The following is a 22,419-nucleotide window of genomic DNA, read 5'->3' as shown; positions in this document are numbered from 1 at the left end:
CATTGCATAGGATAAGATGCAATAAATGTACTACTTTTTTCAACATAAACCATCATATTAATTAATCTTTTCTTGAAAAATGATTCTTTTTCTCTATCATATTAATCATTCTATTTTTTTTATAACTTCATACTACAACAACAAAATTACTTCTAGTAACAATAAAAATTAGCGTGCCAATTACCCAACATAACTTAACTCGATGACAATGTATTTTTAAGCTGCATTCTTATTTTTTTCTTCATCATTAGATAATTTTCCTTGCATTTGTTAATAGAAATATTGTGTTTTAGTATTGATTTTACGGGCTGTAGCTAGGGGTGGCAAACCGGCCCGGCCCGTCGGACCGGCTCGTTTAACCCGTCATTTTAGGCGGGCTGGGGTGAAATTTTGAGCCCATCTCTCTAGTTGGCCCGCCCCTGTTCAGCCCGGCGAAAAAGCGGGTCATAGCGGGGTGGGGCGGGCTGGCCCGCGGGCTTATTAACCTTTCTTTTTTACTATTAGTGACCGAATTTTTAATTTACACACCCCATAAACATTTGGGCCAAATGATACCCAACCCAACCTCAATTTGTCCCACACTCTCTCGATAAGAGATAAGCGATTCACCACTAGTCCACTACCCCTAGAAAAAAACCGATTCACCAATGCATTATAAAACTTTCATCCCGAGACTCAAACTTGTCCTCTCTCTCTTTCGCTCTCTACTCTTGGTCCGATTTACTCGACTCACTTGGGATTAAGGTAAGCTTTGTTGCTCATTTATCTTAGTTGTTGTTTGTGTTAAGTGAACTTATGTTTGCGTTGATCTTTTAATTTCTTCCTTTCTTCTTTTCGAAGCCATGATATGTTATATTACCTAAACGATGATTAACTTAGGGACGTTGAACAAATTATGTAGAATTTTTATGGTTGATTTTTTTTAGACTTATTTCATGGTGTTGGATTTATTTTGTAATTTGTTTTATGTTGGATGTATCATGTATGGTGGATTTATTTAATGTTAGAGTCATTATATTGAATTTATTGTTTTTGTAACATCAATGTATTTGTTAATAACAATCGACAAAAAAATATTTTAAAAAATAGACGGCCAACCCGCCACTTCGCTAGTCCGCCTTTAGGCGGGGCGGGGTGTGAGTTTGAGCCCACCCCCTCAAGTTGGCCCACCCCGCCCCACCCCGTTTTTGGCGGGCTAATAGTGGGCCGGGCCTAAAAGGGCGCGGGCCGGCCCGTATTGCCATCCCTACCGTAGCTTATAAGGGTGTCATCAAAGAAGGCAAAAACACTTTATTCCATGTCTTATGTTGTTGTATTTGGCTCGGAAAATTGGCCGAAGATCAATGTTGTATTTGATGACACCCGTTTTTTTGGGTTAATACGTTTTTACCCCCGTAATATAGACGAGTTCGGTTTTCCCCCTTTGTAAAAAAGATTCTTTCGATTTCAACCTGTAATATGAAGATTCTTTCGAAAACACCCCCGATCCCATCGACACACGTCGTGCTGACGTGGCGCGCCACGTCACCTTTTTATGATGACGTGGCACGCCGATCGTATAATTTTTTATTTTTGTACGGGGACACGTGGCATTTCTGATTTTTTAATAAAAAATATTTAAACAAAAAAAATTAAACTTTTTTTAAACGAAAAAAATAAAAAAACGAAAAAAAATATTAAAAAAATATTTAACTAAAATTTTTTTAAAAAAAAACGAAAAAAATTCTGAAAAAATATAAAAATACCGAAAAATTTAAAAAAATTGGAAAAATTAAAAAAAATGAAAACAAAAATCTGAAAAATTTTAAAAATAAAAAGTAAAATCTGAAAAAAATGAAAACATTCTGGAAAAAATTATTAAATTTCGAAAAATTCATATTTTCAGATTTTTTTTCAATACGGGAAAAATAAAAAAAAATTATATTTTTTTTCGGAAAGTACTTGTCATTCAACCGTATAACATGATTTATATACCGGTGTCAATCAATATACATTGTATCCTGTTATTCGGACATGGTTTTTATAAATATGATTAAATTTTTGAAAATGACCAATCTTGAAATTTTTGAAAAAAGATTAATCATATTTACAAAAACTAAATTTACGAAGAAAAAAAGATAAAAAAATATGGTATTTGAGTCAAACATAATTCATATTTTTTCGAAAAACATACAAACTGCTCAAAACATTTTGTATGTTAGTGTCTACTAGTTTCAATGGTATTTGAGTCAAACATAATTCATATTTATTTTACTATTTGAACTTCTACTATTTAAATATTTTTTTCAAAAATTCATATTTTTTTATCTTTTTTTTCGAAAATTTAGTTTTTGTAAATATGATTAATCTTTTTTCAAAAATTTCAAGATTCATCATTTTCAAAAATTTGAAGATTAATCATATTTATAAAAATCATGTCCGAATAACGGGATACAATGTATATTGATTGACACCGGTATATAAATCATGTTATACGGTTGAATGACAAGTACTTTCCGAAAAAATATGATTTTTTTTTTATTTTTCCGGTATTGAAAAAAATCTTGAAATATGAATTTTCCGAAATTTATTAAATTTTTCCAGAATGTTTTCATTTTTTTAATTTTTTCAGATTTTACTTTTATTTTTAAAATTTTCCAGATTTTTGTTTTCATTTTTATTAATTTTTCCAATTTTTTTTTAAATTTTTCGGTATTTTTTTATTTTTTCAGAATTTTTTTTATTTGTTAAGAATTTTTTTCGTTTTTTTATTTTTTTAAAAAAAATATTTTTTATTAAAAAAATCGAAATGCCACGTGTCCCTATAAAAAATAAAAAATAAAAATAATTATACGGTCGGCGTGCCACGTCATCATAAAAAGGTGATGTGGCGCGCCACGTCCGCACTCGGCGTGTGCCGATTTGACCAGGGGTGTTTTCGACGGAATCTTCATATTTCGGGTTGGAATCGAAAGAATCTTTTTTACGGGGGAAAACCGAACTCGCCTATATTACGGGGGTAAAAACGTATTAACCCTTTTTTTTTTTTTAGAGAATTTGATGACACCCTTATAAGCAATGTTGTTGTATTTTCCTTACTCCCAGAAAGTCAACTCTTAGTCATAAAGCTTACACCCTCCGGTCATTAATATAAACAAAAACCAACTTTTTAGATACATTCAATTAATGATGTATGTGACATATAATAAAGACTACATACATATTAATTGAATGTATCTAAAAAGTGGATTTTTGCTTATATTAGTGACGGAGGGTGTATTTTTTTTCATCGGGAAAATTGCCCGGAAAATTGGAGACACCCTTATCTAAAAAAACGTTGTTGTATTTGATTAACGGATAATTTTCCTTGCATTTTTTATTAGAAGTAATTTTTATTGCTGTTGTATAAAGTTATAAAAAAAATAGAATAATTAATATGATAGAGAAAAAGAATCATTTTTCAAGAAAAGAATATTTAATATGATAGTTTATGTTGAAAAAATGGTACATTTATTACATCTTATCCTATGCAATGTTGCATAGGTTAGAAAAATCCTTAGTATTATTTTTTAGGTCAAAAGTGAAGTCAGCGAATCTACATCACCTTATATATAAATATATTAATAAAAAGGAAAAAGGTACGAAAAAAAGTGGGAGGACATAAATTAAAACCCTTAAGAAACACAAAATCAAACAAAGAAAGATCAAAAGCAATCACAAAAAGGAGATAACATTTTTAGCAGAAGACAAATCTGAATTTTATCTTGTTGTATTGCGAGTCATGATTGATAAATTTGTATGCACAAACCACGGCAAGGTGAGAGACTCATAAATAAATAAATAAATAAATGTAATTTAATAATATCTTTTCGGTTAAAATTATTATTATATTAATATTATATTATTGTGATGGAATGAATGTTGCAAAACAAACATCATCGTATTCATTCGCAGGTTAAACATGTTTTTGACATGGCCCAATGCTCTCAAGATCACTCTTCTGCTTCTCCTTGTTTCCGCTATTGTTGTCGCTTGCTTTACTCTCCCTATTGAAAAGGTTTTTTCTTTTCTTCTATCTCATTTTTGTTCATTTCATATTTACGTGCTTTGAATCATATTTTTGATCAAACGGGGTTTCATCATGATTGTGCAACAAGGTTTAAATAGCCGTCAAGATTACGTTAATGATTTCATCGTCTTGGTGTGAATTAATCACAGTCTTAGCTATCTATTGAACTTATCATCCAATAGAAGATAAGATAGCATTTCATAAGTTATAGCATAGCTAGGTGGTAATAGTATTGCATATGATAATCATTCTCTTCTCTATTGTTCATGCATTCATACTGCAATGCCATTTTTATAATATTCTTCGTTACATGCATCACATTTGGATTTTAATTCATGAATTTTTTTTGCAGATTCTGAAGGATTTCTTGATATGGGTTGATCAAGACCTTGGGCCGTGGGGTCCGCTAGCTCTGTAAGTCAATATTAACTTTTGAGTACTAAGTTTTTCACATGTTAACTATCTCATGTTGTATTTTGGCCAATCTCATAGCCTTGATACTTGTTTTTGTTCGTGCCCATGTGCTTCCATTTCTAGTTAGTGTAGTGTATGTTTGGTATCAGAGTCATGGTGAGTCCGTGCATACAAATGATAGCTTTTGGAAAATCACCGTAATACCAAATATAGGCTAATCATAATACTATAGAAAAGAGTATTTATATATACACAAGTTTGTATATTAAAAAAAAATGTTACATGGCTGTTAATGTTAGGTTGTGAATGTGGATGATGACTGACTTGAGTGCCTCAGTTTGTGAACTGATTACTTGTATTCGTTTGGTTATTTTCAGGGCAGTTGCTTACATTCCTTTGACTATATTGGCAGTTCCAGCCTCAGTACTTACAGTAAGTATCTTTAATTAACCGCCATTTCTTTCAAACCTTGTTAAACTTCTTATAGTTTATAAGTTTTTTTTACTATATAAAAACTATCTTTATCAATTGTTTGATGCAAAGTCTTGTCCTGAGCACCTCCATCACTTCTTAAATGATTCATCTGTAATTTCTGGTATATGATTAAGTGTATGCAGTTGCATTATAAATACTTCATTCATAATTCACATCTCTTTTGTTATATCACCTTACCTAATTCTTTTTTGTTCAGCTTGGTGGTGGTTATCTATTTGGCCTTCCAATTGGCATTGTTGCTGATTCTGTTGGTGCAACCATTGGTGCTGTAGCTGCATTTCTCCTTGGTGGAACAGTAAGTTTTGCTGTTATTTACTTATTATAGTTGTGGAATTACAAAAAGCCAAAAACTACTCTTCTGTTGGACATTCAATAATTTAGGTTTCTCTTGATTAGTATTGGATGGTCTTCATGTACATGATTCTTGAAATTTCATGTGCCTTCCAGTTGGGGCCCCATATTGGTCAATGTGTATAGTTACTTGTTTCCTCTGAGGTTATTTATTCATATATTTGTCTCTTTAAACAGATTGGGAAATCATTTGTTGCTTCGAAGTTGAAGGATTATCCACAGTTTAAATCAGTGTCAATTGCAACTCAGAGATCTGGCTTTAAGGTTTGTACAGTTAACTATCTCAAAAGTTTAAGCTGTTAGGTGAAACTGAAAACAAAAATGAATGGTTTTATTGCATCTCTAAAATTAGCTAAGATGAGTCTCGCAAGTACAACTTAGATCGTAAAAGACTGCAGGGTCATTTGGTATGCTAGGGCGCGGGTGCGAGCCCACAATTCCCCACTTCTCAGCACATAGTGTGTGTGAGTTTTGCCGCTAGACTCATTTGAACAAAAAAAAAATTAGTTTAAATGATTTATTTCTTTGAACCGGCAAATGTTAGTATTATTAGTATTTTGTTGAGGGTGGGGATGGAACCTTGACCTCCCCATCACTCCACTCCTTAATTCCCACAAACCAACCACCAAGCCAACCTTTATTCCCTATCTTGAAAAAATGTTTTTATTTATACATGTCAATTACTAATCATTGCTTAAGGTTTGTTCTTAGAAATCTTTGCTCAGTACTACATTCATTGCTACATTGTGTTCATTTTTCTTTTATTTTTTAACTAATATCTGACTTTATTTTTTCAGATTGTGTTTCTGCTTCGGCTTGTTCCATTACTACCATATAACATATTAAATTACCTCCTATCCGTGACTCCAGTTCCATTATGGGAATACACACTGGCGTCCTGGTTAGGAATGATGGTATCTTCTTCATCCCTTATTGATTATATATTGGGGACTTAATCTAACAAAATAGGGATACATTTCTGTTGAAATGCTTTATAATATCAGAATTGTTTAGTTCTATTGTTTAGTTCAAAATTAACACTATTAATTTTCTGTTAACTGTATCGTATGTGGTGCAAATTTCTAACTCAACAACAACCAATGCATCTGATTATGTTCCCTCCTGGATTTAATGTAAACTAGATAGTTTGCATCTGTGTTAATTATTTTATAAGCAAGGTCTATGTGTTATTAAAGCTCACTAGATGGCATTTCAGTTACAGTAATTTCTTAATACCTCCAATGCTACTTTCACAGCCATTAACTGTGGCACTTGTGTATGCTGGAACAACGCTCAAAGATATATCTGATGTGACACATGGTTGGGGAGAGTTCTCAAAGACTCGTTGGGTAAGAGATGCCATCCTCAATTACATATATCAATGGATAATCGCTAGGGTGAGGAAGTGTCTCATGTGGTCGACAATAGAATAATGCTTGAAAACTGCTCAAAACTTCGACTACGAAGGATGTCACCCCCTTTAAGTAGAGTTCAGAATCCTTCATGTCCTTATGGCTGAAAAAGTGACTTGATCGGTGTTATTTTAACAAAAAAAGAGAAAAAAATTCAAGTTGAGTTTTGAAGCACTAATATTTGTTTTTCTGGTTTTATGACAAACCAACACCTATTGGATCACTATTTCCATCAGAAGGACGGGTAATACTATGAGCTTCGCTTGCAAGGAGTGGCATCTGTTATTGTTAGATTTTGAAACTATTTTTAAGCACTAGTCCACCATATGAGAAACTTCCTTATCTTAGACGTCACCATATTAATTAGCCTTTAAAGGTATCTTTTTCTGATGAACATCTAAGATAGTAAGATGTCTTGGAGGGTCTTATCTTTTGATTATCTTGATGGGATCCAATAGGCGGAATTTATTCAATGTTATCTTCAATTGAGATATAATAAATTTCTCTCTTCATGGATGCAGGCTATGATCATTTTTAGTCTAGTGATTTCTGGTAAGTCACATTCTTTGCTCACATAAATATCAAAATTTGGAACTGTTGTGCTTTTTGTCTCTCGCTAGTCCTTTTTACTCCCCTGGGGTCTGTTTGATTTCTCTTTTTGAAAAGAGTGTTTAGTTTTTCAAAATTAAAAAAGAAAAATACTTGTTTGATTAGTTTGTTTTGTAAAACTAGCGCACATGGAGAAAATTGTCGAAAGAATATATGTTAGTTATGATTTAAAGTTTGTTGTGTTTGTTTATTGATTAGCAACAATGTTTAACAGCAGTCACAGTATCACACTAGGCATACATCGAGGACATTTAACAGTAAATCACTTCTTTGTGATTAGACATTAATGAGTTGAAATTAAATGATAAATTTAGGCGATGTGGCAACAATGCATTTGTTGATCGACTCTTGTAAAAAATTGTCTCGAGAGTCTTCTGTTTGCGTATATTATTAAGATTAAGATACTGTTAAAAAAACTAAATTTTTTACTCCTCCTGTTTTTAAAACTAAAAATCAAAACAGATAATACTTGTAGTGGTTCTGATTTGCCAGGCTGAAGTGTTAATTTTGTTAACTTGCAGTGGTTATGATGATATGTGTTACTAAAGTTGCCAAATCTGCTTTAGATAAGGCCTTGGCTGAATGTGAGAAAGATATGGATGACACTACATCTTCAGAACAACTCATTGTCACTGAAACTTCGGTAGGTCTAAATCAGCCTCTCGTAAATGAGATAGATCAGGATCAAGACAATCAACAAAAGTAAACCGCTCAGCGTGTAAATTCTTACTCCCCACCTTCTAAGCAGTTGCTTCTTACATGTGATTTTTATTGTTCCAACATTAGAAATGTAGTTTATGATAGAAATGGCTAATTATACTATCAAGATGAGGCTATTGAATGTCTAACAGCAGAAAAGTTTATAATGTGAACTATTCCTGATTCTGTCTGTTGGTTTGTGCTTTTTACTTAGGCTTTCTTTTTTTACTATCTTACCGTAATTATGGTATTTGGCTCTTTATTGACCACTGCGAGTATGTCGGTGTTTTGATTTCTATTCTCTTTCAACCTAGTACGCACAAAAACTCCTAATTCTTTCTGCTACATTAGGACCCTTAACAAATTGGATTTACCATAATTGGAACTATAAGGACTAGCTATAACTGTATAATTTGTCCCAAAAAGAAGAAGCTAAAACTGTATCAAAATGCAATTCTTTTAAAACATGTTATATAAAACCTGTGGTTGGTTGATTCTAACCCTATTTCCGTCAACTTACAATCATTAGCATAGCAATGTAGCATGCTTATGTGCATTGCCTATTCTAATTGGCAACTAATGTTAATGTTTGTGCTTTCCTCTGTTTTATATTAGAAATGTTTTTAAATTAACAAATATTGACTAGAGTTTTCATGGTTGTAGTTCATAAAGCAAATAAAAGTGAAAATCATTTTTAAGTCCTTTTTAAATTATTTTATACCAAAAATTGACAGAATTTGACTTGCAGCAACCAACACTAACCACCATACCTATTTTCTGTTGTAACCAACAGCCTTGGGCCATGCTTGATACCATGTTCACTGTCATGCTGTTAAGTCTAATTAATTTTTTTTGGTGTTAATCCTCCGATTTTAAGGGGAAGGGGATCCGGTAATCCAGAGTTCGACCGGGAGTTAAGAATAATAGATAGTTAAGAGAACTTTACTCAAATAAAGGTTAAGAGCTCAATGCACACCGCAGACAAAAAGGAGGTGCTGTAATTTCTTATCATCAGAATGTTATTTATTCAAGATTGATTAAATCTAAAGCAACCGTCCTTGTGATAAAAGTGAGGCAACATGAACTTTTGAACACCTAGTATTGGTGCCAATAGTCTCTTTTTTATTCCCAAAGAAACAAAAGAAAAGCTATACACTACCAATTTTAGTCACAAATAAACTTTTGTACTGTCTTGTTGCTGAGTCTTGGGGTTCAAGGGACCCTACCAATTCCTTGATGTAAGGGCTTAACAGTTTATTCTGTAATTGTAAGGTTTCTAAAGTGCAATTCTGCACATACTTTATTTTATTATATGATCATAGCCTCATGGCTAAGCTTCACAATAAAAAAAATGAGACACCTTGATTCACAAAAGAACTACACTTTATTTTGAGTTATCCAACTCATAGTTTCTACAGCACAGAAACACATTGCATATGCAATGAGCAAGAATAAGAAACACATGAAGTCTCTCATGGGAGAAGTGCAAGGTTTTAGCCTTCCATCTCTTGGCGGTTGCTTCGACGGCTGCCGTGACCAAGCACGAGGCTCGGGATTTGGGACAAGGATATGGAACCTAAGTGATAAGCCAGTTGAGCTGCAAATAAGGGTAGGATCAATACTGAAAAAGATTCATACATTGAAGCCAGGGTCTTCAAGAAGACTCAAATGTAAAAACATATATAAGGCATATATGCCTAGGAATGGCAGTGTTGGTGGGAATTTGAAGAACTTGTTGTATTCCTATGATGAAACTAGTCACCCTTATATTTGGATTCATGACACTGGATGTCATAATTCCTTAAAGATGGTTAAGCAACAGTATATTAGCCTTGAGGATATGAGGGATTCATCTGAGATCAAAATCTTTAGGGATCATCAAAGAGGTTCTATATCAGTTCGGAAGAGAATGAGGCCAGATTTCTGCTCAATTTGATTTTTTACACTATTTGTTTGTCAAGGGTTGGAAGTGACATATTTTTTTCTTCTTTAATTCTGGGTTTATATTTTCTTTTTGCATGTATTGTTGTAACATAGTTTTTTGTTTTTATGTTTACCAAAGGGAGATTATATGACAGACAAGAATGAAGAAGTGTGAAAAATGAATAGGAGTTGGGATTTACTAAAAAAAATTCTTAAATTTGTTCTTATACTTTTTTTTTATTTATGGAAATTTGTTATTATACTGTATTCTACGTTTTTAGAATTGGTTCATCATCTTGCATGTTTTTTTTTGCTATAGTATTTCTACGTTTTTAGAATTGGTTCATCATCTTGCATGTTTTTTTTTTTTGCTATAGTATAATAGAGGAATGCATGTAAGCATTTGCCACACGAACTTTTTAAGAGACATTTTAAAATATTCTACATAATTTATTCAAAAAAAAAAAAATACTCTACATAATTTAAGATGTCCATGTTGAAAAGACCGAAGTGTATTTTTGTTTGTCCAATCAGCAAAAAAAAAACGTTAGAGACCAATTCTATAAACATAGAATGAGTGAAATTATATTGAGAAGAAATTTTTTAGATTAACAAAAATTTAGTAGACCAATTTTATTTTATTTTTGAGGGGAGTTGACCAAAAATTTATTAAATCAGTGATTTTAATTTTTAGACACCCTAATATGAATATAAGAATATTCTTGGTGGATCATACAATGCTTACTAGTAGGACACTCGACTTTGTCCAAAGTTAGGTATGACATAGGAGTGGGTTGAGAACAAGTTTCGCCTCCCCCGTCTTAGTTAATCAAGTGATTGAACTTAAATTGTTAACGAGCTTCCTATAAGAGGCAACCCTCGTCGTTTATGTTTTTGGAACTTTATGCTTTGATCATATTAAGAAAAAACTTTCCGCATGAAATAATAGGAATCTCTCATTAGGTGATCGATTGGTTCTTACGAAAATTGTCTTGTCCTCGCCACTAGTCTACTTTACCGATGAACACTCCAAATTGAGGTTGGTTTATACACGATGTATAAAGATGGTTCTTCAGCACTTGTGCCTATTTCTTATTTAAAATTTGCTGATGATACATTGATATTAGGTGTAAACATTTGGGTGAATATTAGGGCCCCGAAAGCTAATTTTATCATGTTTGAGATGATTTTGTGTGAAAAGTTAATTTTCATAAAAGTATGTTGGTGGATGTGAATGTGTCGATGCTTGGTTGGCGAAAGTTTCGATTGTTTTTAATGATAGAGTTGGTCATATTCTCTTATTATATCTCGGTCTCCATGTAGGAGGCAACCTTTGTTGTTTATGTTTTCAATACTTTATGCTTTGATCTTATTAAGAAAAACTTTCTAGATGAAATAATAGGAATCTTTCAATAAGTGATTGATTAGTTCTTTTGAAATTCGTCTTTGTCCTCGCTACTAGTCTACTTTCTTTCTTCAAGACTTTCACATGTATAATCTCATTTACCGAATCTCTTCTTAAATATACTTTTTGTGATTTTTTGTGGGAGGTAGCGAGGAAACTAAGAAAGTTCACCGGGTGAAGTGGGATAAGGCGTGTCTTGATCAAGAGAGTGGTGGCTTGTGGATCCGTCGAGTTAGGGAGTTTTACCTTCCCTTGTACGTAAATGTTGTTGGAGGATGCATGTGGATAAAGGGGTTTGTGGTTTAAGGTGAATGAGTGTTGTTTGTTGGTATTTGCAAGGAAACAAGTCTAGTAAATGGGATTGGCAACTTGATCTTGGTGAACCTTTTGTTCTCTTGAATATCATTTGGAGTAGTACAATCCCACTGAAGGTATCTTTGTTTGTATGACGACTTCTCAATCATACTAATTTTATGCACTAGATGATATGGGAAAGATGAAATTATTGATCATGTATTTTTTATTGTGATTTCTTTGGTAAAATTTGGGCCCTAAATCTAAATTTGTGCCCTTAAATTTTACATCATGATTCTATTTTGACGAACCAAACACATTTTAAAAAAATAAAAATAAAAATAAAATGATCCTTATTATTTCTAAGGAATAACGGTAAAATAAACATCCTCTAATTTACAAACTATTTTATCCATCCATATTTGAAATTTTAATATCAAATTACTAAAATATTTTTTCTTTTTCACAAATCAAATAAGAACGAAAAAAGGGTTTGGGTCTTACTCTTTGTAAGTTTAGGGCGTGTTTGGTTACGGAGTTAACTAATCGTTTATTATTAAGAGTACTTATTATTTAATTTATCGTATAAGTTACTCACTGGTCACTACCACTACTTGTCTTCTCATTCTTCTTCTCGGTTATCGAGGTAAACTCCGTCGCTTCCGGCAGTTGTGCGACCAACCACCCACCGCTCACCTTTGCTTATTGTCGTCTGAGGGTTAGTACCCTGCCTGTTCTTCAATATTTTTTAGGGTTTTCCTAAGTGATTTTAATTAAGCTTATGCTCGTGGTTCCTTTTCTCTTTACGTTTTAAACTCTATTCTTCAAATTTAATGTCTTTGTAGTTTACGATGCTTATTTCTTAAGGTTTTTGAATCATCAACAATGGATTCCGTGTATCCAAATTTCTTGAATAATTTGAACATATTTGTGTTGCAACTTTTCTTATGATGTCATGTTGTGGTGGTCGCTTTATTAGTAGAGCAACTGTGTGCCAACATTATAAACTAAGGGTTTGTTTGGGTTGGCTTATTTTTGAACTTATGCAAAACAGCTTATGCAAATAAATAAGTGTTTATGTATTCATAACTTCTCACTAACGAAAATTGTATCTTAATAAGTGTTTTTTCTTCATAAACTACCTTGACAAGCTTATGAATAATACATAAAAGCTTATTTATTTGCGTAAGCTCAAAAATAAGTCAATCCAAACGGGCCCTAATTGTTTTTATGTGTTAATTTGAGCTTATAAATAACTACTTTTGTAAATGGACTTTCTGTCTTTGTTTATTAACTACCAAGTTGATAAGTACCCTCCCTTAAAAGCTAGCTATCAAGTCCACTCAGACACTCCATTGAGCATCCCATACTGCCTGATGTGGAATTTGCGTGCACATAATACCCAAACCCCTACTGTAGCACCGTCCATGAGAGCTGACTTGCGGACAGCTTCACTCTACAACGCTGTACTTGGCCTTTCTGGTCAGCTCCTCCGTAGGTAGCCCTTTCCGAGCCACCAACAACCAGCTCTGATTCCAGTTGATCGAAACCAACTGGTATTATTGGATAAAATGGGGAAAAATTCAGAATTTACAGTAAAACACCTGGAGTATTAGAGAGACTCTAGACTCTCCCAATGCCAAAAGGCTCCAAGTATATACAATTGATAAGATAGCTCACTCTCTAGGCTCCCTCTTATCTATAGGCAACATGTCTTGTTATTATATCCGCTAACTAACTTAACCTAACTTACCAAGTGAACTCTTCTTAACTAACTGTGCCTCTTAACATAAGTAGAATAGACCTATAAACAACTTCATAGCTTGTTCCTTTAAAGTTCCATTTATGTTACTTGCTAGAATGTATGTAAAGTGAACCTTATATGTCATATTTTCATTTGACAGATAAAAATGCCGAAAGTAAAGACAAGCCGAGTTAAATACCCAGAAGGCTGGGAATTAATTGAGCCTACACTTCGTGAACTTCAAGGAAAGATGAGGGAAGGTTTGTATGCTATATGTTATGCTTAGTCCTTACTGTATTCTTTTTCATTCTGAAATCTTTGAAAGTAATAAATAATATTGTTATATCCTTTATGTGGCAGCTGAGAATGACCCACATGATGGCAAAAGAAAATGTGAGACTTTGTGGCCTATATTTAAAATTGCACACCAGAAGAGCCGCTATGTATTTGAACTCTACCATAAGAGAAAGGAAATTTCTAAAGAATTGTATGAATTCTGTTTAGATCAAGGATATGCTGACCGCAACCTAATTGCAAAATGGAAGAAGGTATTTTATTTATGTGAAAGTGCTTCTGTATTTATTTTGTTTTTTTTTTATAGGAAAGTAAATTTCATTTGACGGGAGATAGAATAAGTACGATCAGGAAGAAGTGAGAAATCTATATCTGGGATACCAACACTTGCCTTTTACCACCACAAGAGTAGGAAAGTGTAACCCTAGGTAAAGTAACCTTAAGCATATGGATATGTCTCTCCTACCACATACACAGTAGGACTGCAAATGATACGGGCAGCCTTAAATTCTAATCACCTTGTTTTTGCTACAAACCATAAAAAATTGCTCGAGAAGGTATAGCACCTGGTGCTCTCGATCATCCTAAAAGGTCATTTCGCAGGGAATAAGTCACCTCATAGTGCAAGAATAAATTGCCTGATGCTTGTTAGCTAGATCCGTATAAATGACAGGAATGTTAGGAGAAATGGTGGTAGAAGGTTTAGAATTTGCAACAAGTCATTTGTATTAAAATTGTTATGTTGAGTAAACTCTCCAAAGTAAAGGACTTGATCATTTAGTGACCTTTTGGTTTTTAAATGGTTTTATCAATGACAGTTGTAAAGTTATGCCTGTGAGTAAGGAGCCAAGGTCTCAAATAAATTGTTCAAGAGACATAATAAACTCGGTTAAAACCTAAAGCTGATTGTAGTTCACTGGTTTGGCTATATTTAAATCTCTAAGATTTTGTAGATTCTACCACAATTTGCCCACAGACAGAATTCTAAGGGGCCAGATGAATATTCAATGAATGAACCAAATGGCGTGAATCTTGGTAACCTTCAACTTGTTTAATAGTGAATGGTTGTTTGGTGTATGTCTTAGTTTTGGCTCCATATAGGAATATATATAAAATGTGAGCTAATGCCCTTTGCTAAAGTAATTGTTTGACATCAAAGATTAACTGCATATTCATCGTAGTTGCTATCTATAAGGATGTTTTTGATTGTGAAATAAACTAAATCTACTCTTACAATTGGAGAGTCGTATTGTCGTTTGTTATTAATATCAACAATTTAGACAATATTTTTTTCCTAGAGGTTACAAGGTTGTTGTTACGTGTGATAAAAAATTGTATGAATATTCTGAAAATCACCAATATCACTGTTGTTTACTGCCTTTTCATTGTCTTCAGTTAATTGATCTACTTTTTATTTCTAAGAACCGTTGAAAATGAAATATATGGCTTTCTTCAAGTAGTGATTTTTATTCTGTATGAGCAATTGAGTAATGATTTTTTTGTTTCTGAATTGCAGCCTGGTTATGAACGCCTATGTTGCTTGAGGTGCATACAGCCACGCGATCACAATTTCGCCACCACTTGTGTATGCAGAGTGCCCAAGGAGCTCAGGGAGGAGAAGGTTATAGAGTGTGTTCATTGTGGTTGCAAGGGTTGTGCAAGTGGGGATTGATTGGACCTCAATTATATTAATCTGGAGGGTTTGTTGGAATCATTTTGTTCTTGTTTTCTGAAACCCTCTACGTTGTATCACTACTGTTTTACTAACTTCACAAGAGCTATGCATTGGGAATATCTTTAGTTAATTATTATATCATCCGCATAGTTCAAAACCTGACTTGAGTTTTGTAACATTTGGAGTAGAATAATCGAACAACTTGTAATACTCTTTCGCCCCTTGTGTATTATTATTAATTGTTAGACTTCTTCTACCTTCGCTCAATAGTCAATACAAACACATAAATATTGTTTTGTTGCTTCAAGTTTATCCATCACTTTAATCAATTTCTTACGTTGTTCATTTTTTAAGCAAAAAACTAAAAAAAAAAATTGGATACTGTTTAGAAAATGGTTGATTAATGTCATCTATCTCCAGTCAACTCTTCTGATGAAGAAATCTTCAAATCCGAGTGACAATTTTTTGTGAAATGTGTTTAAACTCAAATCATCTTTGGCTTATAGCATAAATATGACATATGTGTTGTGTGTATAAGTTATTTCTATAAAAAAATTAAGATAGTCAATCAAGACTCAAGAGCATCTGTTTTGTTTGCAGTTCACAAGAAAAACCAATTCTTAGCCTAACAAGCTACGTGTGTGTTTAAACTTAAATAATCATACAAAAAATATCTTTTACTTTTTTCCTATCACATTGCAATTTTTTTATAATATATTTATGAAGTAAATATATACACGCCAAAGAAAAGATGAAAAGGGAAGCAAGGATTAAAAATTGGCAAGTGGTGTTGTATTGTGTTAGTGGAAAAGAAAAAAGAATTGGATCTGGAGTTGACACACACCATCCTGTTCCAATTTTCAGTTGAGTGAGTGAGTGTGAGATGGGTGGTTCATGGAGTAATAATAACAGTAATAACAGAAACATAAGTAGAAGAAGACATAGTTACCATGAACACTATCCACCACCTCCTTACTATTATTACTCTTCTCAGCCTCAGCCTCTGATGCCACAGCCACAGCCTCCTCAAGGTTACTTCCCTCCTCCTCCTCCTCATCAATACTACTCAAATGGATACACTCCTGCCAATTCCATGCTGCCTCAGCCTCACCACCCTTTCTATGCAACAACAAATACTCAACCACTTGATGTAGATGTTGTTCAAGCACTTCCACCACCACCTCCATACACTGGCCATGAAACTGCAAAGAAGGTAAGGAATGATGTGAACTTGCATAAACACACTCTGCAGCTTTACCAGGATCCCAACAATCCTGATCACCACTTGATTTCCTTTGTTTTCGATGCCCTCTATCCTGGCAGGTTCGTCTATCAACGCCTTTTCTACTTTTCTTACTGCATGTTTGGTATCACGGTGAGCTACTGTGATTTTGCAAAAGCTATAAAGTGTTTTGCGTTAATTCTATCTCAGTTTCACCATTGCGTAGTAATTAGGTTATTAGTTTATGTTTATCTTAATTAAAAGGGCCCTGTGGATGGATATATTGCAATTTCCTTACCTGTCAATTGAATATTCAGTAATGTTTTAGAACAAGAACTAAATTTTCACAATTCCAACTCTTTATGCTCTTCAATTTTACTTTTGTGTGTCTAATCTCACTATCATCCGTTTTTTTTATTTATTTGAAAGCAACAAATGACTTATATACTGATAAATTCACTTGCTAATGAAAGAATAGTTTAAAACCACAACAATTAAATGGTTAGACTTAGAGCTGCAAATGACTTAAGAGTTTAAAACCACAATTAAACAATTGAATGATTGTCAAATGTACATAATGAAATGCTACATAGCGTCACATTATTGAAGGCGTGTTCTGTGTATGACACGTGGTAGTGTCGACACCGGCACATGCTACTACTTTCAATTATTCGGTTTTGTTTCAAATTATGACTGGCGTCGACATATCAGTATCGTATCTTGTATCTTTGTCTGGGACAGTGTTTCATTGATGGAATGAAATTGTTTTTGCTTGTACAGTGATCTAATGTTCCTTTTATTTGTAATGACCAGAATTACGATCTTCTACTTAGCCAGAGAAGAAGAACATCAATGTAGGTTTGTTCCTCTATTTCCCGAAGCATTTGAGCCGATCACGTTCCCATTCCAGAAAGGAATTGGCCAGAAATTTTGTCAGCCATCAGGAACAGGTATTGACTTAGGTTTCTTTGATTTGGATGATCTTTCAAACCCTTCACCTGAAGAAGACATATTTCCCCTCGTAATATGCGCTGAATCAACGCCTTTGGAAGATCATGATACTCCTGTCAGTTCCTTAGTAGATGCATCCCCTCACATGCAAATAACTCAAGCTGTTTTGGAGAAAAACAGTGACACTGGTCCTTTCCAGGTTAAAGTGGTTAGGCAAATTCTATGGATCGATCAAGTTCGTTATGAGTTGAGAGAGTTATATGGAATTGGTAACTCAACAGCACCTGATTTCGATCGTAATGATCCTGGAAAGGAGTGTGTAATATGCATGACAGAACCAAAGGATACTGCTGTCTTACCTTGCCGACACATGGTATCATTACTAGTTGTTTGTTTGGTTTTTCACATAATGTGTATTATGTTGCATTATATCCACCCACTTCACTATTTTGATTATTTTCATATTACGTTTGTTGTATTTTTCAGTGTATGTGCAGCGAGTGTGCAAAAGCTTTGCGGGTTCAATCAAACAATTGCCCTATATGCCGCCAACCAATTGAGCAACTGATAGAGATCAAGATAAACAATGATGACCAATGACATCATTTTACCCTGAATCCAAGATGAATAAGAACATGATTTTTTTTCTTCACTTTATGTAAATTGTTGTCAATAATCTGTTTATAGTTCATATGTATTGTAATCAATATAAAATTAGATTCTATGTGGTTTTTTAACTGTTGAATGTTACTCCTGCTCATTTATATTGTACAGGTGACTATTTTGTCTGTGAGTGATATCATTTGCATTGTAGATCTGGTTTGGTCGCTAGAAAACCTCTTTGTAATGTATCTTGAGGGTGAAGGTTCCTCTAATGATTTGTTTTTGAAAATTATCATAGCTTTTTTAATTTAATCATATCATCATATGTATAAAGCTATGGTGTTAAACATATTCTTGCTCCTTCCTTTATGCTTTTCACATTTAGTAATTCAAATTTTAAAACTTGTCATGATAAATGACTTTGATGAAAGCATTGGTTTATCAATGAGTGTGATGTACAGTAAGTGGTATAAAGAAAAAAGTAAAGATTTTAGGTGTTGGATGTTCTTTATTTTCTTTTCACTAATAAAAAGAAAGACGGTTACCTAATATTGGCATACAAGGTAGAGTTTATGTTGGTACAAAATCAGAATCTTCAAAGTTTGGACATGTTTTCAGACATTATTAACTTTTGGACCAAAATGTAGAAATAAATCATAGGTAACAACTAAGAAGTCTCTTAGCTATTATAACTTGTAACGTATGAACATGAACTTCTACTTAAAGACGGTGACATCACTTATTGGCGAAGTTTTAAACAATTTTTAAGTATCGTTGTATTGTATATCACATGTGACACTCACCTAAGTAATTGTCGTAGAAAAATCCTTGGTTTTCAAAAATCCTACCCATGTGACACTCAATTTAGGAAATGATAATAAAGGAATATTTGGGCATTTGAAGAAAATTTACGGCTGCGGCTACTATATTTAATTAATGGCAGAAATTCTCATTATTGCTTAGTAAACGGCCTTTCTTGCAATTTACTTCATCAAATCACCATAGTAAAGGTGATTTATATGGCACTACAAGTCTGTCTCTTATAGTAATCAATTGAATGGCAAACCACTCAAGGTTAATTATGGGTGAAGATAACATGAAACCCAAGCTTAAATCTTAGTTGCCTTTTTTTTTTTTAAAAGTGATATTTTTACGAAGTTTCCATCGTAGTTTAACGATGACTAATTTCATCTGAGAATATATGGAACACACAATATATGTTCTTTTCATATGTATGAGTTAGAAATTGAACCCGATTGACCACGTGCTTAAGAAGTTCAAACCCCTTACCATTTGAACCAATCTATCGTTGATAGTTGTCTCTTATTTTGTTCGGAAAAAAAAAATGTCATTGTGGTTATCATTGCGTAATATCTGCCATCATTGACATTATGGAAAATTATCGCACTTCCAATAATAATGTAGTTGTCTCTTATTTTGTTCTGATCAAATTAGAGTTTAGAACACAAATTAAGATCATGTATGTATCCAATTAATTAATTTATATTATATAGTCTTCTGTCCAAATTTTCTGCTAGTTTTTCATCTTCAAAAGAATTATTTGTTTATACTTGAAAATCACATGTAGAATTATGGTACATAACATGGTACTCTTATTGTACAAGAATTATTTTTGTCAAATTGAAGACCATTTTCTTTGTAAAAACACATGCCTCCTAGAACAAGCTAGTATTAAATATCACATGAGACAAAGTATAAACCTTTTATTTTAGGAGAAACTCTTGTGTGAACTAGGCATCAAGAAATTTGGTTTGGCCACACATAGAGTTTTTGCCTTCTCTCTCTTCACAAATAAACAAATACTTTCCATTTTCTCTCTCTCTCTCTCTCTCTCTCTCTCTCTTCTTTCTTTGGTTGTGACCAAAGAAAATTTATTGGTCTGGACCACCTAAGAATTTCTCTTATTTTAGTCCAGCAAAAGAGAAAAGTTGTAAAACCAAGAAGAAGGGTAAGGTACTACCACCGTATCAATCAAAGTTAAATACTAAAATTCCTAAAATTTCAACACACCGACTCAAAAATATTCTAGTATCTTTTACAAAGCAAGAACGTCCAAAAACAAAATGCCTGAATATACAAAGGAAAAAAACTAAGGCATCTTGAATAGATACTCATGTGTCCTTCAAATTCAATTGTATGCTGCCTTTTTTTTCACTTGCTTTCTATTGTAATGTCTGAAGTTAAATGTCTGGAATAATGATAGTCATTAAAGTGTGTATGCATCATGCATGACCACGTCCACCTCTCAAGTGAATTTTGATTCCTTGCTCTTAGAGATTTTTCACATTCACATATTCGGAACATCAATAGTCATACAATCAAGATAAAGATAAAAATGTTCAAATTTAAACTTATTATTTTAAACTATAAAAGAAAAATTAAATCTACGTATTTTCAGATAATCAAATGTTAATCGATCGATTACTAATATCTCAAATGCATGAATGCAAAAAATCTTGATTAGATGAAAATAAATAGAACGAAAGGTTAAAGTTGAACGGTACTGTAAGAATCAAAACTTTCCCTTGTGGTCAAAACTTCTCAGCACCTACACTCCATTATTAATTTCCCTTACCATACTAAAATCTAAAGCTATATATAAAAAAGAAACCATGTGTGAGATGCAAACTGCAACTGAAATTGTACTCTTCTAGGTGAGACTCAATAAATACTCCCTCCCCAACCCCACTACTTCATTGTGCAAATTCATTCATATTCTTCTCTAGTAATCAATCACTGTCCAAACACCATGTGATTCATCATGTGAAGTCTTCAACATATATGGAAGTGGGTTGCATGGCTGCCCAAGTCATTCCACATTAGAACCTTATTGACAGAAATTTGTAAATATCATATTCTAAATATAGGTAGTCTATTAAACTCACACAAAAAATTTGCCCATCATTTTTTCACTCTTATAAAATTTATGACATCACAGCTGTGCTAGTCACAATCATATGCTAGTATAATAAATTAAATATTATTGTTCTTTTTCCTTTAATTCGGATTTGTTGGCATTTGAGGTCAGAAAAGGTCCGCAATAGATCCACCTTAGTACCTTACTACCTTAGCCATAAAACAGAAACTTTTACATTTTAGGATCAATTTAGCTAAATTCTAATTATTAATATTTATGATGGAAAAAAATGTGAGTTAGGTCTTGAAAACTCGCAGAAATAGGAGAACCTAAAAAGCGTTGATAAAATTACTTACTGTATGTTATTTTAATCAAAGAGGTTCTCAGGTCAATATTGAATTTGTACCCTTGTAAATATGAATTGAATCATTACCAATTGTTCATATTATTTTCTTTATTAAAATGTGCATAAACCTCGTCTCTGTGAGCTTAATTCGGTTGGTAGGAACAATGCATAATATATATATATAGAGACCGATGTTTAAACTCTGCACATCCTACTTTTTCATATTTAAAATGTGTGAGTTTCAACCATTAAACTACTTGACCAAAAAAAATATGCACAATTGGCACTACATAAAAAAAAAGACCGTGCGTTGTTAGTATAATTAATAAAATTTATGCTAATGTCTCTTTGTTTAGACGGAAAACCAATTTTTAATTTTGTGCATGGTTCCTTTAATTATAACCACCGTTCAAATAGGGTCCCATTTAGAATGGACAAATGCAATACTTGTGCACACAACACAAGTTGTGCATTTACCTGCAAAGACGAGGTTTTGGTGGGGTCGAATTGACCTGCTAAAAATAAATAATTAATAAAAAAAACATATTATATTAGGAAATATTGGTTTTATTGTTTTTTCGTATACACCCCCAAAACTTGAACATTGAGAGTAGTAATTTCACACCAACACATAGCAAATTAGTTTCTCACATTTGTTATTTGTTTTTTTTACGGTTCCTTGATTCTCTTGTCCTTCATCTTGTTCTTCATTTCTTCATAGTATCCATCATTTCTTCAACCTACCCATTAACATAAAATTTTCACTCACCATCAACCAACCTACCCATCAACAATATTGTTCAATATCGGTTCATTTTTCCATTGAAGTTTGGAGATTGGATATATGTTTGGTTTGTAGATACTGGATTCATTGAAGGTGTTGGTAGAATTTTGAAATCTTTAAACTTGAAGGTATGTATAAGCTTGGTAGATATGATGAAGTATGTTTGTTGTATACTAGTACTAGTTTTTATACCGTAAATGCATTTTGAACAAGATGGTCACCATTGAAGTTGTTGTTCTTGTGTGTTCTTCATTTTCGAATTGTAGATTTAC

General features: G+C 33.0%; 4 protein-coding genes across 4 annotated transcripts; all 4 read left to right on the top strand.

Moving 5' to 3' along the window:
• The first annotated feature begins 3,687 nt into the window (after positions 1 to 3,687).
• On the top strand, positions 3,688 to 8,218 carry LOC146902424 (uncharacterized). The gene is made up of 10 exons (XM_085737842.1): positions 3,688 to 3,796; positions 3,934 to 4,036; positions 4,401 to 4,462; positions 4,840 to 4,894; positions 5,154 to 5,252; positions 5,486 to 5,572; positions 6,106 to 6,222; positions 6,565 to 6,657; positions 7,242 to 7,272; positions 7,851 to 8,218. The coding sequence occupies exons 2-10, from the start codon at positions 3,941 to 3,943 to the stop codon at positions 8,033 to 8,035; spliced, it is 825 nt and encodes a 274-aa protein (XP_085593968.1). The 5' UTR covers positions 3,688 to 3,796; positions 3,934 to 3,940; the 3' UTR covers positions 8,036 to 8,218.
• Positions 8,219 to 9,345: 1,127 nt separating this feature from the next.
• On the top strand, positions 9,346 to 10,218 carry LOC146902423 (uncharacterized). Its single transcript, XM_085737844.1, has one exon. It carries the CDS (start codon positions 9,470 to 9,472, stop codon positions 9,962 to 9,964), a length of 495 nt encoding a protein of 164 aa, XP_085593970.1. The 5' UTR covers positions 9,346 to 9,469; the 3' UTR covers positions 9,965 to 10,218.
• Positions 10,219 to 12,266: 2,048 nt separating this feature from the next.
• On the top strand, positions 12,267 to 15,619 carry LOC146902422 (protein BUD31 homolog 2). Its single transcript, XM_085737845.1, has 4 exons — positions 12,267 to 12,368; positions 13,555 to 13,654; positions 13,755 to 13,942; positions 15,205 to 15,619. Exons 2-4 carry the CDS (start codon positions 13,561 to 13,563, stop codon positions 15,358 to 15,360), a joined length of 438 nt encoding a protein of 145 aa, XP_085593971.1. The 5' UTR covers positions 12,267 to 12,368; positions 13,555 to 13,560; the 3' UTR covers positions 15,361 to 15,619.
• Positions 15,620 to 16,145: 526 nt separating this feature from the next.
• LOC146902421 (putative E3 ubiquitin-protein ligase LUL3) lies at positions 16,146 to 18,349 on the top strand. The gene is made up of 3 exons (XM_085737841.1): positions 16,146 to 16,686; positions 17,399 to 17,909; positions 18,023 to 18,349. Exons 1-3 carry the CDS (start codon positions 16,247 to 16,249, stop codon positions 18,134 to 18,136), a joined length of 1,065 nt encoding a protein of 354 aa, XP_085593967.1. The 5' UTR covers positions 16,146 to 16,246; the 3' UTR covers positions 18,137 to 18,349.
• Positions 18,350 to 22,419: the final 4,070 nt, after the last annotated feature.

The sequence above is a fragment of the Medicago sativa genome, chromosome 8 (genome assembly GCF_051527215.1).
Source record: "Medicago sativa cultivar Bolivia chromosome 8, Bolivia_mono, whole genome shotgun sequence".
In the NCBI taxonomy this organism is placed as follows: domain Eukaryota; kingdom Viridiplantae; phylum Streptophyta; class Magnoliopsida; order Fabales; family Fabaceae; genus Medicago; species Medicago sativa.
This window is presented reverse-complemented; position numbering and strand designations above follow the sequence as displayed.

What these genes read in the sequence shown, in the direction of transcription:
- LOC146902424 (XM_085737842.1), top strand. Translation starts at nt 3,941, where the DNA reads ATGTTTTTGACATGGCCCAATGCTCTCAAGATCACTCTTCTGCTTCTC. An exon ending in TTCCAGCCTCAGTACTTACA is followed by an intron (nt 4,895 to 5,153) that starts GTAAGTATCTTT and finishes TTTTTTGTTCAG; the next exon opens with CTTGGTGGTGGTTATCTATT. An exon ending in AGTTCTCAAAGACTCGTTGG is followed by an intron (nt 6,658 to 7,241) that starts GTAAGAGATGCC and finishes TCATGGATGCAG; the next exon opens with GCTATGATCATTTTTAGTCT.
- LOC146902423 (XM_085737844.1), top strand. Translation starts at nt 9,470, where the DNA reads ATGAGCAAGAATAAGAAACACATGAAGTCTCTCATGGGAGAAGTGCAA.
- LOC146902422 (XM_085737845.1), top strand. Translation starts at nt 13,561, where the DNA reads ATGCCGAAAGTAAAGACAAGCCGAGTTAAATACCCAGAAGGCTGGGAA. An exon ending in TCAAGGAAAGATGAGGGAAG is followed by an intron (nt 13,655 to 13,754) that starts GTTTGTATGCTA and finishes TTTATGTGGCAG; the next exon opens with CTGAGAATGACCCACATGAT. An exon ending in TAATTGCAAAATGGAAGAAG is followed by an intron (nt 13,943 to 15,204) that starts GTATTTTATTTA and finishes TCTGAATTGCAG; the next exon opens with CCTGGTTATGAACGCCTATG.
- LOC146902421 (XM_085737841.1), top strand. Translation starts at nt 16,247, where the DNA reads ATGGGTGGTTCATGGAGTAATAATAACAGTAATAACAGAAACATAAGT. An exon ending in GATGCCCTCTATCCTGGCAG is followed by an intron (nt 16,687 to 17,398) that starts GTTCGTCTATCA and finishes TGTAATGACCAG; the next exon opens with AATTACGATCTTCTACTTAG. An exon ending in TCTTACCTTGCCGACACATG is followed by an intron (nt 17,910 to 18,022) that starts GTATCATTACTA and finishes TGTATTTTTCAG; the next exon opens with TGTATGTGCAGCGAGTGTGC.